The 14,827-nt window shown below is 41.2% G+C and overlaps 1 protein-coding gene across 1 annotated transcript in view; it reads right to left on the bottom strand.

Moving 5' to 3' along the window:
- Positions 1-14,827, bottom strand: part of LOC124555001 — a 132,550-nt gene that overhangs the window by 54,974 nt on the left and 62,749 nt on the right. The window contains exon 2 of the mRNA XM_047128744.1: positions 2,522-2,609. Coding sequence (XP_046984700.1) covers positions 2,522-2,603 — 82 coding nt within the window. The 5' untranslated portion in view covers positions 2,604-2,609. The remainder of the gene's footprint in view (positions 1-2,521; positions 2,610-14,827) is intronic.

The following is a 14,827-nucleotide window of genomic DNA, read 5'->3' as shown; positions in this document are numbered from 1 at the left end:
AGTGTGTATTCGTCATCACCATACTGGTGTATCACCCAGCGTGATGGTATGGGGTGCCATTGGTTACACGTCTCGGTCACCTCTTGTTCGAATTGACGGCCGTTTGAACAGTGGACGTACCATTTCAGATGTGTTACGACCCGTGGCTCTACCCTTAATTCGATCCCTGCGAAAGCCTACATTTCAGCAGGATAATGCACGACCGCATGTTGCAGGTCCTGTACGGGCCTTTCTGGATACAGAAAATGTTCGATGCTGCCCTGGCCAGCACATTCTCCAGATCTCTCACCAATTGAAAACGTCTGGTCAATGGTGGCCGAGCAACTGGCTCGTCACAATACGCCAGTCACTACTCTTGACGAACTGTGGTATTATGTTGAAGCTGCATGGGCAGCTGTACCTGTACACGCCATCCAAGCTGTGTTAGACTCAATGCCCAGTCGTATCAAGGCTGTTATTACGGTCAGAGGTGGTTGTTCTGGGTACTGATTTCTCAGGATCTATGCACCCAAATTGCGCGAAAACGTAATCACATGTCAGTTCTAGTATAATACATTTGTCCAATGAATACCCGTTTATCATCTGAATTTCTTCTTGGTGTAGCAATTTTAATGGCCAGTAGTGTAATTAAACCTGCTTTTTATCTCTTCAGGTGAGGATCCAAGTGGGAGCGGGTGGACGGTCATTACCCCACATCCCAAGGAGGAATTATTAATAGTGTTTGTATTTTTACATATATAATTTCCAGATTTCATCGCTAAAAATTGGAAAATAAAGTGTCGTGAAAACTATGAGTTCCAAGATGGCAAGAAAATCTAGAACTTACAAGCCCTGTTTAATTAAGTGTTTATGTGAGGACCTTCTCAAGTGGATGGGTTTGCGGCCTGACCAGTAACATTTCAACCAGGTTAGGTGCACAGGCTGACCTACCAAATGTCAGCAACAAATGGCTCATGAGTTCACAAGAAGAAGAGGCAAATTACAGGTATCTGAGTAAGGGAAGAGAGAAAGGGTAATAATCTCCACTAAGGAAAACCACAAGGGGAAAAAAGCAGAAAACAGAAAAATATAGGTAGAAGTGATTCAAAGAAACAGAATTTCCACATTAACATGTTTGTATAGTCATAGTTTGCAGCCCAGAGTTCACAATTGTATTGCTTAGTGAAACACTTGTAATTGTGAGTGCGCAATTTCATACTGTGTGCATGATGCCATTATCAAAGGTTTTTGGAGGGTGCTGGGAAGACACAGGCAGTAACAAACTGTGATCCTCCCCAGAACCAAAACTTGGATCTGCACCTTTACCTCTTTATAGATTATCCAATTTCTCTATGAAATTCAGACGCCTAACATTCGACACCCTGATTCATAGAACATTTTCCTCTATTCTTCACCCTCCTGATAACCCTCTTCTGACCAGTCTTCATCTGGAGACCTAAAAATGGACTTGTTTATCTCTGGATTTTTATGCAGACGAACTGGTCATCATGCGACTATGATAGAGGGCTATATGTCCTGTGGGGAAACGTTGTGGTGGCTCTAATACAATGGTTCCATTGCCTTCTGCATCCTCAGGTAATTTAGCATTGCTTGTTGTTCCATCTTTACAGCTAGTCTCCCATGTCTAAAGCAAGAGAGTACCCTGAACCTCTATCTGCTTTTTCACCCTCCATTGACAAGGCAACTGGTGGAATGAGGGTCACTCCTTGCATCAGAAGTCTTCGGCTGGCATAGCTGATGGCTTTTTATTCAAAATTTAAGGTGTGGCTTGGCTCAAACCCTGAATCCATGACCTCTGTTTTAGAGGTATTTGAAGACACTACCGTAGACCATAGTACCCAGAGGATCATACACCAATCCTAATCTATCAGTAATTGGTTTAGTAAGAACTTGTGAGATTTAATTGTAAAAAAGAACAGCAGTGCAGTGACAAATTAGGCTGCAAAGTGAAAGAACTATGATTAGTCACTCATACAAATACTGACTGGCTATAGGACAATGTGTAAAAGTACAGTGGTCAGTTTCTCACTGATTTTGTTTTCAGTACTGTGTCACTAGTAACAATATGGATGCAAAATCCAAAGTTCAAATTTTAATGGAAATGCTTGAGAGATAGTGAAAGGTTGATTTAGTGACTTGATTTCTGTATGGCATCTGATGGATTTTGTACTGCAATAAGAAATAGAAAAACAATCCCCAGTGTCAACTCGGGTTGAATCCATGAACATGGAGTGCGGAAGACCTTCACACTATCCACAAATCCGTCGACTGCAGTGATGATGATAATCATATTATAATAATCATGCAAGTAATTAAGCTTCCGGAAAAATAGGGCTAATTATATAAACTAAACTTGTTTTGAGACTTAAATGAAGATAAACGTTTATGAAAACATGGTATTTTTGACGTTTTATTGGAAACGCTCTTCTAGCAAATAGGGCCGAACTTGGCTGGTGTTTTCTTGGCTGTAGTAGGAACATGAGGATATTTATAATGTACGCACCGTGACTAGGGAACTTACCTCTGACGGAAGCGACCCCGCCCAGAAGAGCTGCAGCAACGACCAGCATCCATCGCAGCCGGACTAACGTGCTGCTGCTCATGACGGTCTAAAACAAACACGCGGACCATTATACGATTGCAGTCCAAATGAGCGCCGAACTGCAACTACATGCAAAAAAAAAAAAAAAAAGCAGCAGCTGCACTAGCCGCTCCAAGTGAATTGTTTGTATTATACAGTAAAGATGTGTCTGGTGCGTCCCCTTCTTAAGAAAGAACTTGATATTAGCTGAATGTGAGAGTGAAGGCTGCTCATTTTAATTCATCGTTGAGATGTCGTTGATTAAAACCAGCACAATAAAGACGGAGTTTGTTAAAATATAGGTTGACTTTCAAATATATTAGTATTGCGTCTGATGAGGGAATGCGCTGCCTTAGATTTTAAAATTTAGTGCAGAGTGGAATTTCCCTATTGTCCACAGCCTTGACACTCATTTTCCATGCCTAAACTTTCCTTCAAAGTGGTAACATTGGCTAAGGATCTATTGCATGTTGGCTTTTCTCTCGGGATCTTCGATCGACGTTCGTTTAACGATATTTTCCACGTTTCGCCAGCGCTAGTGGTTAGCATTGTCAAAGGTTCACCCTCAACGTCGACTTAAGGTCCTGGCACAAAACCCAACAATCAATAAATCAACAAGTGACCACGAAAGTCTCAACAGTTCGGTGACACAATGGTTTGCCATTAGATTACTAGGTGATTATCGACGGAGCAGTGCATTTCGATTGCTACGCGGTCACAATCTTCTGATATTAAATCACTGTTAAATGGTCAGGAATTCAGAATTTATGCTCGTCATGTCTTTTGCCCGTGGTGGTGTTACATCGCTGCATTTTGTCGCAGGATCGTCGTGGGTCTGGCAGATTGTCCTTTAGCGGGTTCCCACTGAAATTTTTTCAGCATTTCTGTCAAACTTTGTTATGGGCTATATTGATCTGCTATGCCCCCACCGGCGCACCTTAGGAGTCCTTCGATTTCTTCTGTCAAGTCCATTGGCTAAGGATCCCAAAACTGGAGCAGAACCGCACCGAAAATGTTGCAGTAGAATCTTGTACTCGGTTCCACTAATAAATGCACTGCGCTTTTCCAGGATTATTCCATGCCAGTACCAGTATGCATTTCTTGCCACTTATGTCAGGTATTCGCTCCATTTCACATCACTTCGTACTGACAGGCTCCAAAAGTTCACGGTTAGAGTGCTGCATCTGATACTATCTTGTTCTTTCCCCGTCTATCTGCAGTTGATGAACAAACAGGACAGCACCGTTTTGAATGATCTGAAGTGGGATGTGGCAATCGTCTGCTTTTTTCCAGCTTAAAACTCGCTTAAGGGGCTCCGGAACGCCCTATACTTGCAATGTTAAAATAACGCTTATAAATTACATCTTTCCTCACAAAGTATTTGAGGTAGGAAGTTGAACTTTTTACAGATTATTTATTGGAATATGGGCTACAACTTAACACAGGGATTTTACAAAATTTTAGTTCAGTTATTAAAGATGATTTTTTTTCACTTCTAATGAAAATTCACAATATTTTTTTGCAATTTTTTATTTATATATTCAAAAATATACAGTTTTTTGGAAAAAGGCTGTGTTAAATTATGCAGAAGGTACTGTGTAACATTTACTGAAAGTTTGAAACAAATATGTTTGGAAGATCCTTAGAAAACATGTAATAAGTATGAGAAAATAAAAATCGAGCGACAAAGATTGGATTAACTTTTTAGTGCATTCCAGGTCCATAGGATGTATTATCTTCATCCTCTGCAAACTCCTCCTCCAGCTTCCTCTTGTTCCTCCTCCTGTTTACTCTTGCTTGTATTTCTAGACTCTTTACAGCCCTGTCTGCAGCCCGAAGGCATTCCTTGTCTAAAGCAAGCATCGCTTGTACCATGTTAGAACCTATCTTCATTCCCATATTTCTAAATACCTTGCACCTTACAATGTTGCCATCATTGAGAGTCGCAACAGCATCATACACACCAAAGTGAAGTGTTTCTATTCCAACAAATACAGTCTTGGGGATTCTCGACCATATAACACTATTTACACTTTCATTGGGGTTTTGAGTTTTTCCGTGAATACACTTTTTCAACAGTTCAGGTGCTGCTAAGTCTCTGAAAATAGGTTTTATCATCTCCATTATTGCATGAGGCAGACTATGCTTAAGAGTGTACACTTCACCAGTTAGCAATCCTTTGTAATATTTACACCAACTGTCTTCTTCTTTGGGACACAAGCTATGTTGGGGATTTTCATCGGTTGAAGAAGTATGAAAAACAAGAGCCCAAACAGCCTTCTTCATTTCGTCGACACTTTGTGTATTTTGCCTAATAGCCATTCCATAATAGTTCTGTATTTTGTCAATTACACTGTCAGTTAACCTTCCCTTCCCATCCAACCATTTACCATCACTGAGTTTTTGTTTTTTGTACGAAGCTTTCAGTCGCCGAAGTCTTGTTCCCATTCGCTTCTGTACGTGTCCAATACACTCAAATTTCTGCACTACAACATCATCACCATAGGGCTTCAGTCCTTGAACATGTTTGAAACTTTTAGAATCACCATCACCAAGGTAATTAACATATCGCACTTTATCACACGCCTCAGAACGCTGGAATATACTGGCAACACCAGCCACTTCCATTCCTCCACTACTGCCACTATAGTTAGCTCTGCAATTATTTTCATGTGTACCTTTATATTTTTGTGGACATCTACAATACTTTGATATTACTGCTACATCTAAAACTTTCCCTGTATACATACTGGTGGCAGATACTACACCATGAAGCGATGTGTGTCCCCGTTTATGCCAGGTACCATCGAACGCTGCAGTCAAATCTCTGTTACCATTATTTTCCATTACTGCCTCTTCCACAGCGTTCTTCATAGATTCTATACAGACATCTTCTACTTTAGACCCTATTAATTTATTATAGATTGTAAACTTGGTTGGGGGATTTGGAAGATTCATGATGCCACAGAAAATTGCACCTGCAGTAGCACCCTTACCAACTGAACGCAAGGAATAAACAAATCTAATGTTGTGTTCGTAGATTTTGCTACCATTTTCTTCAGTTGCAGTTACTGCAACACTGTTCCAAAAGGTGGTCATGTATGAACACTTATCACATTTCAGTTGTATTTCACTAGCAAGTCTTATGTGCTTTATTATGGAGAGTTCCAGGCCAACTTCACTACAATGAATACATCTTACACAGTTTGAAAAAATTCCTTTGAGAACTGACATATCAAATATTTCATTCACATCCGATTCGCCCATACAACATTCATAGTTTTCACTCATTGAACCAAGCTTCATCTGTGAAGTATTTTCTTTCCCACTTTGACTGCTATGGGCAGGTGTACTTGAGAGGTTAGGTTCACTCACTTGGTTATCGTCTTTATTGTTTACAGTAATAACACATACCTTTGGCTTTCCAACATTTCTCCTTTTCTTAAAAGCCTTCAGAGGATTTCTAATAACTTTACTTTTACTCATTATTATACTTCAACAAAACAGAGTCTCAAGAAACAGAATTAAGTACGAATATTTTCGAGATAACGACAGAGTAAATAAACATGAAACAATCGACAATCACACCAGCAATATATATTGAACCATCACAGGTTAGCCACAACCATGGAGGTAAGAATAGAGGGAGACGCCGTGACGTCACAGCTGTGAAGCTATGTGAAGCCGAGGGTAGCCATCTCAATCCGACCAAAACATTGCTGCTGTAAGCTTGTGTGCATAGGCTTGTCCCTCGCTTTTGGAAGGATTTTGCGCTATTATGGTGATTTGCGTGGTGTTCGGATGTACGAATCGTTCTGATTGTGATGCGAAATCGGAGGGAATAACATTTCATGTGTAAGTTGTCTCGTTAAGTGTGATTTTACAACTGCATTGTGAATGAACGTGTGCTACATCGGTACTTGTACTATAGCGTGTTTGTCTCCTGTATGATTTTAGATTTCCTAAAAATGATAGTCGGAAAGGTCTGTGGGAGAATGCCGTGAGGAGGAAGAATTGGCGTGCGTCTAAATGGAGCACTATATGTTCTCAGCATTTCCGAGAAGAGAACATAGATCGAACTTCCCTTTCAACAGTAAGGCTCCGAGAAAATGCTGTACCATCAGTTTTCCCTACACACCCAAAACATTTGCAAAAGGTATGTTAATTCAAAGAATTAAATTCTTAGTTTTCAAGTTCACGTTTCAGTATAATACATACGTATCGTCGATAATCCAAGTGTTGAGTAACTCGCTTTGTCTTCATCATGTACCAAATTAAAAGCTAACACTACATTAACTGGCGTAAAGTATAGGCCTAAACAGGACACTGTGTAGATTTGCTATTCTATGTACCGTATTTCAGTAAATATTGGTGGTAATGAACAGTGTTTCCCAGTAGCGTAACGTAACTGAAATGTCCCAGTACGTATTACAAACAAGATGTATTTATGGGGCTTTGGAGGGAGGGTATAGCTAACTTAGTTCTCAGTTTCTATTATTTAGTTTGTGATACACATTTATTACTGAATTAACAAAATTGTATCGTTTACATTGAAGGCTAGCTATTCGTAATATTACATTAAAAACTATTTTTAATCAGAAGAAACGCGGAATTTCGCCTTTACGAGTTTTTATTTTAAACAAAAACTTTGAAACAACCAATCCGATGACGTTACATGCGTATATGGTGCAATTAGCGACTGAAATACACGCAGCGCTATAGCACACTGGCAATGTTTTGGTCAGAGTGTGATGGCAGCGAGCCACGCCCCCATGGCGTCAATACGTAGTACGGCTGGGATACGTAGCGCCATCTCCCCTTATTCTTACCTCCATGGTAAGTAACACATACTTTATCTCACATCACTAAAATGTACCTGATGAACACGGACGTTAATAATAACACCATTTGACAACAGTTTAACAGCGCCACAGGGGGTCACGCCCATGTGGAACACATTTCAAAAAAAATTTAAAAATAGTTGTAGTCTTCGGAATTGAATAAATTATATATCTATTAAAAGGTAATAGTCTGCAGATTCAGAAAACGCAAAAAAGTAAAAATTGAACTTTTCATGATTTTGAGCCGTTCCGGAGCCCCTTAAGAGTCACAAGGGGAAAATCAAAAAAATTCGGGAGAGTTCAGAGAGTTATCAGTACCGATATCTTTCTTGCCCACATCACCTGCTAATGGAATACAGAAGCAGATGTACATATATGTAGATGAAGGCGATGCAGACTGAGAGTGCAGTCGGGTGTAATATTCCGCGGACTTCATACACTGAACAGCCAAAACATTACGAACGCTGTCCACCACGACGTTGGATGCCTCCTGGTAACTGTGCGAGCACGTGACGCGGTAACAAAAGTATGTAAGCGGAGCAGCCACGGACTGGGAACCACCCTAGCGAAGATATGGGCTGCAAATGGGGAAATACATTGAGACAAGTGGCTTTGAAAAGGGCAGATTATTATTACTCAGTCTCTGAACGAGTATCTAGAAAGGGAAACTACCACTAGGCGGTAAATCATCAAGTCCACAACTCTTCACAGAACGTGGGGTTCGGAATCTTGCCTGTTCTGTAAAGTAGGGTAGATGGTGATATGTGGCATCTCTGTCTAAAGAGCACAATGCTAGTGCACGCTCACGTGTTTTGGAGCACGCCATTCATCGTACATTGTTGGACATGGAGCTCCTCAGCAGAATATTCATACATGTACACATGTTGACCCAACGGCATCGTCAGTTACGACTGCAGCGAGCGCGGAACCATCGGGATTCGACCTTCGATCAATGGGAATGTTTCGGCTCTTCGGGTGAATCACATTTTTTGTTACACTAGGGCGATGATCGTCTCCACAAACGCCGTCATTGAGGTGAATGGCGACTTGAAACGTGCAGCGCGCCACGGACGCAGACTGATAGAGCAGTATTATGCTATGGGAGACATTCTCCTGCGCTTGCATGGGATCTGTGGTAGTAACCGAAGACACGCTGACAGCTGCGAACCACCTGCGTTCCTTAATACATAATGCCTTCTCCGACGGCGATGTCACCTTTCAGCAGTATAATTGTCCGTGGCTCGGAGCCACAACCGTGCTGCAGTGGTCTGAGGAGCATTGTTGTGAACTCACGTCAATGTCTCGGCGACAAAATTCGCCTGATGTAAATCCTACGGAACCCATCTGGGTCGCTATCGGGCGCCATCGCCGCGTACGCAAATCAGTGGCCCGTTATTTACGCGAAGTACATGACCTGTGCGTAGACATCTAATGCCACATACTTCCACAAACCATCAACAAACTGCCGGATCCCTGATACGCAGAATCAGCGATGTATTTCATCCCACAGATGGACAAAGGAGCTATTAAGCAGGTGGTCATAATGTTTTGGCTCACCTGTGCATAGCATCTAATCAATACCCTTGTTCAACCTGCTACTCGGAAAGACGTCCAGCAGCCTCGGTGACTAATGTTAATGTACCGGTAATTCATTGTTTCTTACTCAAACACCCTATCACCCACAATAAAACAACAACGTCTCTCTTTACCGAGCGAGGTGGCGCAGTGGTTAGCACACTGGACTCGCATTCGGGAGGACGACGGTTCAATCCCGCGTCCGGCCATCCTGATTTAGGTTTTCCGTGATTTCCCTAGATCACTCCAGGCAAATGCCGGGATGGTTCCTTTCAAAGGGCACGGCCGACTTCCTTCCCTATCCTTCCCTAATCCGAGCTTGTGCTCCGTCTCTAATGACCCCGTTGTCGACGGGACGTTAAACACCAATATCCTCCTCCTCCTCTCTCTTTAAATGTAACATCATTCATAACATAACATTGAAACTGTCATCAAAATATTATTTGAAGGAAGTTATCCTGTAAAACAAAAAGGGAAACTGCAGACAGACTCCCTACGTAACTGTCATCGAAGATAGTTAAAGTGATCCAGTAAATAAAATAACGGTGCTGCTTCCGCAATTCCTATTACGATTTGGGGCACAGCGTCGACTCTTTCCTTGAAACTTCCTGGCAGATTAAAACTGTGTGCCGGACCGAGACTCGAACTCTGGACCTTTGCCTTTCGCGGGCAAGTGCTCTACCAAACGCAAAGGTCCCGAGTTCGAGTCTCGGTCCGGCACACAGTTTTAATCTGCCAGGAAGTTTCATATCAGCACACACTCCGCTGCAGAGTGAAAATCTCATTCTGGACTCTTTCCTTGTTTTTCAAAATCGTGTGTGGATGTTGGAATAGTGGTTCAAAAATGGTTCAAATGGCTCTGAGCACTATGAGACTTAGCATCTATGGTCATCAGTCCCCTAGAACTTAGAACTACTTAAACCTAACTAACCTAAGGACATCACACAACACCCAGTCATCACGAGGCAGAGAAAATCCTTGACCCCGCCGGGAATCGAACCCGGGAACCCGTGCGCGGAAATCGAGAACGCTACCGCACGACCACGAGCTGCGGACTTAGAATAGTGAATCTAACAGTTTCTCATCGAACTTTTGTTGCAGGCAGATTCATTACTGTTAACAATAATCCGAACAAAGTTTTTACACCATCACACACATTCTGTAAACTACTGTAACGTGCTTAGTTTATAAAATTGCAGGTGCCGAAACACATCTTTTCCGCCATACAACATCCCCGCCACCCCCTCAGCCATAAAACACAAAAGTTTCGATTTTTGAAAACTTGTGATAAAACTTACAATGAAAAATCTTTTTTTACAAAATAGTACTCTAAAATTTAGGCATTTAAAACATAATTTCTTATTATCAAAACAATAAAACGATAATATTTAATATAAATGACAGGTGGTACCATCTGTGTTCGTAATAGTGCCACTTTGCTCCCTAGTTCTGCTAGATACATATCCGCACAAGTCAGTAGTTTTCGTGACTATCACGCCATGTTTTCAACTTCTGCCAACAGGAACTTTAAACGGTTGTATTATAGCTACCCATTGTCACGTTCACTGGTGCTGGCGCAGCGCCAAATTATAGCTACGTTGCGATTTAATGCACGCGTACTATTTTTAATCTCCGGTGCCGACTTGTTCCTGTGAGTTAAAAAAAAAATCCCTAGGAGGTTCCGGAACGCCGTTCCGGGGCGTCCCGGCCGAAATTAAGCACAAGCGTAGGTCTCTTCCCCATTGTACCAAGTATTACGATTTCTTCCCGTTCCATTAGCGAATGGAGTGCAGCAGGAATAGCGGCTTAAATGATTGTGAGCGTACTAAAATCATTCTAATCCAGTCCTCGCGGTCGCTTTGGGAGCATCAAGTTGGGGACTCTGGTATATTCCTTCCTTAAGACTGGTTCTTGAAGCTTTGTAAGTAGGCTTTCACTGGATAGCTGACGTCTTGATACTCTCCCTTGAGTCGAATAAACCTGTCACCATTCGTGCTATCCTCCTTTGTATACGGTCACTATCACATGGTGGTTCAGTTTGGTATTGGTCTCACACATCTGAGGGTCTCACGAGTGTTTTGCACGCAATCTCCTTAGCAGTCTTTCGCAGACTAATTACTTTTTCCCAGCGTTCTACTAATGAATGATGTTTCTCACTTGTTTTACCTACGACTCAGCCCTACTTGACCATTCTATTTCATATCGTCACAGGTTGTTATACATGGCAGGGACATAGCCAGTTTTTTGTGAAACAGGCGGTGGGGGGGGGGGGGGGGGGGGGCGGGCAGGGATGAAAATACTTTTATTTATTATATATACCCAACAGTAACATACAGGGTGAAGCGAAATTCGCGCACTCGGGCTTCGCAGTGCGACTCCTCCTCACATGCCAACGATAAAAAAAGTCTCTCACAAAATTTCGTCTAGCGATTACATCCAGCAGAAAAAGGTCGTTAAAGAGTGGCAATCTGGCGACACCGTAACAACACGAACCGTAACTATCTCTGACAGAACGTACTAGTCGTGCTGTACAGTTGGTGCAATGGATAGAGTTTTGGGTTAGCATGCAGGAGGTCGACAGTCCGATCTGGAATTCAAGCATATGCTTTTTATTTGGTAAATGTAGTCCAGGGGGTATGGTATCTGGCATCTTAATCGTCAACAGCGATTACAACAGGTCATCTGGATAACATTTGCACTTACATACGACAATCGTAGAAATGGAAGAGTGGTCAGCTTTGAAAGAAGCCCTTTCCACGTCGTGGGCTCGAATTTATTCGCACCATCTACTCGATGCGAAGCCTGTTTTCTTTGTACCCTCCTCTAATGGTCACATACATTAGTACCAACTATTATTCTTGCCTCGTTCAGGTCCATTACATTTCGTTAGGGCCTTAGGTTACCAGTAGGACTAGCAACGTCCTTTTCGAATAATATCCAAACTCGGTTACTATTTGTAAGTGTTATCACCATGGTCCCATTAATTGTTTCAACAGTCTGTTTCTTATTTGTCTAACCACGTATTTGTTGCATTCAGCGTTACAAAATGTTGTAAATTTAGGATACATGTGACATAAGAAACGGTGTATATTACAGTATGAAATTTCAGAATGAAATCAGTAAACAAAAAAAATGCGACCCATCCCTGGGCTGAACCCTCGGCCTCCTGCATGCTAACCCAAAACTCTATCCACTGCAACAACTGTACACCACAAGTAATAAGTGCTGTCAGAGGTAGCTACGCTACGTGTTGTTACAGTGCTGCCAGATTGCCACTCTTTAACGTCCTGTTTCTGCCGGATGTACTCGCCAGACGAAATTTTGTGAGAGACAATTTTTATCGCTGGCATGTGAGGAGTCGGGCTGCGAACCCCGAGTGCGCGAATTTCGCTTCACCCTATATATATTCCTCTTTGCTAACAAAACACAGCTCAGTCTTCTAATACAAGGTTCACTATCGCAGAGCAGAAAAATCTTAACATTGGGTTGAATAAATTATAAAGTTAAGCGGGTTCATACCTACTTTAACAATAGTAATTTTTCTCCTGCTATAATCTTATGTAAAATTTATGGTTTATCTGAAGCAAGTCAGATTTCTCCAGCACATCAAAGCATCCGAAGTTCCTCAATTCAGTCTCAAGTTTTATTAAATGATCTCTCATTTCATAAAAAATCTTCAATTTCCTTAAGTGATCAAGAAATTTTTAAAATTATTATTTCAATAATCAGCTTGAAACCATAACAATCAACGCTATTTTGTCGAAAGTCGACATGTTGAGAAACGTGGCTGTTGTACTTAAGGTTTATAATTTATATAAAAAACAGCTACCAGCCACATGTATTTACTATTGTATGAAATTAATCTAAAACGGAATAAATAATATTACATACAAATAAGATTACAAACATTATATGTAGTACAGAATTACTGTGTGTTACTAATTAGTTGTTACAATAGTAGGAGATAAATTCTAATATATGACATAATATGCAAAGCACATGTTTTCATTATGCAATTTTTCAATGACATATAAGCAGTTTTTGGGGACTGTATACTGAATGTTTTTGATGGAATATTGGGCTTAAGTTATTTTAAAAAAGTAAAAGCTTCTTCAAAGTTATTTAAGAAGGGGGTGTTAACTGACTCTGTCTGTTCATTCAAAATGAGATCAGGGAACCTGTTTTTATGTGTATGAATCTCAATCTCCTCTAGGAGATTCGATGTGAAACCTTTGTCTTTGAGGTGTAATATCTGCAGGTTGTTTTCTATATTCTCAACTGTATGATTGTTTTCTGCAAGATGGGTGGCAAAAGCAGATTTGCTTAGGTTTTTCAGACGTAGGGCATCAAGGTGTTCCTTGAATCTTGTTTCAAAAGCTCTACCTGTTTGGCCAATGTAGAATTTAGGACAGTTGTTACACTTGAGTCTATAAATTCCAGATCTTTTATGGGGTATACTATTGTGTGGGAGTGAGTGTATGACTCTTTGTTGGAGTTTGTTATTGGTAGAGAAACTGATTTTGAAATTCTTCTTCTTGAATAAGTTGGAAATTTTATATGAAAGTGGGCCTATATATGGTAGGGCTACATATTTTACTGATTTTTTGTCTTTCATAGTTATTGTGGCTGTTGCTTGTTGCAAAGACTTATTTCTAGCAATTTTTACTTTTGTTTCTTGAGAGAGTGTGTCTATGATTGAAGCATCATAGCCATTATTTTGGGCAATTGATTTGATTATGCTGATTTCTTTGTGCTGTTCAGTGGGGGTGAGGGGGACTTTATGCATACGATGTAGCATTGACCGGAAATTAGCCATCTTATGTAGGTTCGGGTGGCAGGATGTGTTGCTGATGGTAACATCTGTGGTTGTTGGTTTTCGAAAGATACCAAAATGGTGTTTGTTATTTATGTTTGATATTTTGAGATCCAGAAATGTGGCTGGTAGCTGCTTTTATATAAATTATAAACCATAACAATCAAATTTATTAGTGAAACAAAACAGAATACACAGATACTATGAGCTTCAGAAATGGGATCTTAACATTGATTCAAGCATTAATTTCAACTAGACTTCTAATGTATCCCTTTCTCGTCGTATGATTGAAAAACAAAATATAGGGACGATCAAAAAGTTTCTGTCCGAAGGCCATACAGTCCAGAATTGGTATGTCACTCAGGCAAAATCGCCTTGGGCATTGAGGCAATCACCCCATCATCATAGCAGATTGAAGATACACGTTTGGTAAAACATCGTGTACTGCTGCGTGAAGGAGTCCGTAACTGCCTGCTGCACATCCTCGTCCAACAGGAGCCGTCGACGCTCCAAGGCCTTTTTTGAGGGACCGAAGGCGTGAAAATCGCATCGGGAGGGACGAAGACCGTAAGGCAGATACTTGAGTGTTTCCTACTTGAGTTGGTGTAACTTCTGCGTTACATTTGCGATATGCGGACGTGCGTTATCATGAAGCAGCAGCACCGCTTGTCGCACCATTCCACAACGGCGCTTATCGACAGAAATGCTGCCCATTACATATTTTTCATCTCCGATGGATGTCAACCAGTGCTTGTCCTACAGCAGTCAAGAAAACGATAACAGCATGTTGGTCCTGTTTAGAGGCATTTGGTAATAACGTAGTCATGGTTCACGTTTCCACGTTTACCACACGCCTGTCGGAAAGACACGAATGCCACACTTATCCTTTGCCTACATGTCGGTGATACGTTGCATAAACTCTGTAGTAACGCCCTCAAACAGAAACTCATTGATTGCCCCTTATATTTTTCAACTGGACTATATGGCAAATAGTTCGTGTGAAATTTCAGTTAGGTT

This window comes from Schistocerca americana, chromosome X, assembly GCF_021461395.2.
Source record: "Schistocerca americana isolate TAMUIC-IGC-003095 chromosome X, iqSchAmer2.1, whole genome shotgun sequence".
NCBI classification, from domain to species: Eukaryota; Metazoa; Arthropoda; class Insecta; order Orthoptera; family Acrididae; genus Schistocerca; species Schistocerca americana.
This window is presented reverse-complemented; position numbering and strand designations above follow the sequence as displayed.